The sequence below is a fragment of the Physeter macrocephalus genome, chromosome 7, assembly GCF_002837175.3.
Source record: "Physeter macrocephalus isolate SW-GA chromosome 7, ASM283717v5, whole genome shotgun sequence".
Classification (NCBI taxonomy): Eukaryota; Metazoa; Chordata; class Mammalia; order Artiodactyla; family Physeteridae; genus Physeter; species Physeter macrocephalus.
In genome coordinates, this window is record NC_041220.1 from 92,302,367 (window position 1) to 92,305,366 (window position 3,000).

Below are 3,000 nucleotides of genomic sequence, written 5' to 3' on the forward strand. Positions count from 1 at the left end.
CTTCTTGAGAAGATCAAATTAGCAAACACCCTGGGTAATGTGTATTATTCCTTAGACCTCAGCACATTTCATCAGGGTGCAGACTTTAGCCATGGTTGAGGGAAAATGAATGTCTCTGAGGACATCCACTGCCACCCATGGATGAGGGACGGTGTTAGCTGACCCCCAGCCAGCCAGTCATCTGTCTGATGCCACAGTTGAAGTATAATTGGTGTACAATATTATATTAGCTACAGGTGTTCAATACAGTGATTCACAATTTTTACATGGATGAGGGATGGTGTTAGCTGACCCCCAGCCAGCCAGTCATCTGTCTGATGCCACAGTTGAAGTATAATTGGTGTACAATATTATATTAGCTACAGGTGTTCAATACAGTGATTCACAATTTTTAAAGGTTATACTCCATGTATAGCTCTTATAAAATATTGGCTATATTCCCCACAATATATCCTTGCAGCTTATTTTATATCTAATAGTTTGTACCTCTTACTCCCCTACTCCTATCTTGCCCCTCCCCTTCCCTTTCCCCACTGGTAACCTCTAGTTTGTTCTCATATCTGTGAATCTGCTTCTTTTTTGTTATATTCACTAGTTTGTTGTATTTTTTAGATTTCACATATAAGTGATATCATATAGTATTTGTCTTTCTTTGTCTGACTTATTTCACTTAGCAAAATGCCCTCCAAGTCCATCCATGTTGCTGCAAAAGACAAAATCTCTTTCTTTTTTGTGGCTGAGTAGTATTCCATTGTGTGTGTGTGTGTGTGTGTGTGTGTGTGTGTGTGTGTGTGTGTGCACATCACTCTTCCATTCATCTCTTGAGGGACACTTAGGTTGCTTCCGTATCTTGGTAAATAATGATGCTATGACCATTGTGGGGCATGTATTTTTTCAATTTAGAGTGTTTGGTTTTTTCGGATGGGGACTGCTTCTCTATTGTAACAAGCTGTGGAAAAAGCCCATCACCCGTTAGAAGAGAGGCTGGGAAATGTGCTTAATTTTCACATGAAACTTTTGGAAGAAAAGGGTTTCCTTTGCCTGTATTTATCCTGCCCCATTTTTAGATCTTACACATTCACAAAGGCTCTATGTTGCCTTTTATTGGCATGTGAGTGAAGAAGAAAAAGTGGCATGGGTCGAGCTGGCCAAAAATGGAAGCTTTAGGAGGTAATAATTATTTCTAAGTGAGACAGTAAATCCTATTCTAACTGGCCTTATCTTACACCACAGGTCAAGCTTCTAGCTAGGACCTGTATTCAGGCAGCCCTGACTGTGTGCCAGGCACCTTGATAAGCATTTATCTGCATGATTGTGTTAACTCCTTTAGACAACACGGCAGTGATAGATACTATTATCCCAGCCCTGCATATCAGAGAGCTGAGTTTAATCAACTGATAAGTATGTGACCCCCAATCCTAGCCATCCTCCACTGTGTCTATTTCTAAAGAGGTCTAGGGATAACAAACATGCTCTAATATTCACGGTAGTTAGGACAACCTGGTCAGCCCCAATGGGTGGGGGCAAAGGCTGATGCTGAGCCTCCTACCTTCTGAACTCACTCCGGTCTCCTGCCTGTATGAGCGCCACAATGGTGTTGGTGATGGAGGTCCCAATGTTGGCCCCCATGATGATGGGGATGGCAGCCTGCACATTCAGCACTGGAGGGTGGAAAAGAGTAAGTTATCAAGTTAGTAAGTTGAGGAAGGCAGCTTGGCCATGTTCCTGGTGTGGCCCAAGGCAAGCTGATCACATTCAGGCTGGCAATCCCCTAAAGCATCAGTTCCTAACCTCTTTAGGGTCTGCACCTCACTGTGAATCTGACAAAAGCTTGGACAGCTCACTATAGAAATATGCACGTGTACCAAAAAAATAAAAAAAAAATAAAGTAAAAAATTTTACTTTCTGGAAAATATTGTTCAGTTTCCATTTCTAATTCCTATGGATTAAAAATAAAATCAAACAGTGTGAAATAAAAAAGTTTTCAGCACTTAATTACAGGGAACTCAGAGTCTCCATAAATCCCTTTTGTGGACCCCAGTTTAAAAGTTTCTTTCTAAATTCCTCTGTCCTCCCTACTACAGATGCAAGGGTAGCTTAAAAGAGACCAACAAACAATGTGTAAGGACTTGTGTATTTATTATGGCAAATTTATGGCAGTATAATTTCTTTTTCTAACAAAATTAATATATTGCCACATGTTCTAACATATGAAAGTATTTTGGAGAAGTTATGAATAACTTTTTCTAATTTGGCCCCTAAAAGTTCTAGTTAATTTTAGCTAAAATGTTGGTTTGGGCTGAAAATTAACCAGTTCAAACTGGTCCACCCCGGAGGGTCTGTCTCAACTTAGCCAGGGCAAATGTTGAACAGGTTCAAGTTTGGAACGTCAGCTCACCAAGCTCAGTTACCCCAAAGCCAGTGTGTGATGTGATTACATGGCTTTATTCTTAGCCCTGACAGCGGTGATGGAAATGTTCTAAATCTATGTGGTCCAATATGGCAGCCGCTAGCCACATATGACTACCGATCCCTTCAAATATAGCTCTTGCAGCTGAGCAGCTGAACTTAAGGTTAAATAAAATGAAATAGCCACATGTAGCTAGTGGCTGCTGGACAGGATAACACAGTTCTAGAGAATTCAGAATTGAGTCTTCAAGCTTTGGGGCCAATTTTCAGACTCAGCCATGGGAAGGGAAACAGGAGACTGCCTAGGATCTAAGCAGAACACATCATAGTTAGACAAGATAAGAAGGTGATGGTGATAAGCCCAGACACATTCAGAGTAAATCCCAGCCTCCCCAGCTGAACGGGGAAATGCCTAAAACGTTATCCGGGCTCATGGGTTCTTGGACTCACTCACATGAGGAGGCCACCATGCTGACGACAATAGACGAGGAGGTACTGGAACTCTGCACCAGGACAGTCACTAGCACCCCAATCACCAGCCCCGCCACAGGGTTGGACATGATGGAGTTGTTGCTGAAGAACTGCCCGGCC

At 42.1% G+C, this 3,000-nt stretch overlaps 1 protein-coding gene across 1 annotated transcript in view; it reads right to left on the reverse strand.

Moving 5' to 3' along the window:
* Positions 1-3,000, reverse strand: part of SLC34A2 (solute carrier family 34 member 2) — a 27,584-nt gene that overhangs the window by 21,477 nt on the left and 3,107 nt on the right. The window contains exons 4-5 of the mRNA XM_028491535.2: positions 2,864-3,000; positions 1,550-1,661 (exon numbers count right to left, since the gene is read on the reverse strand). The exon at positions 2,864-3,000 is cut by the window's right edge and continues 6 nt beyond it. Of these exons, the coding sequence (XP_028347336.1) occupies positions 1,550-1,661; positions 2,864-3,000 (249 nt within the window). The remainder of the gene's footprint in view (positions 1-1,549; positions 1,662-2,863) is intronic.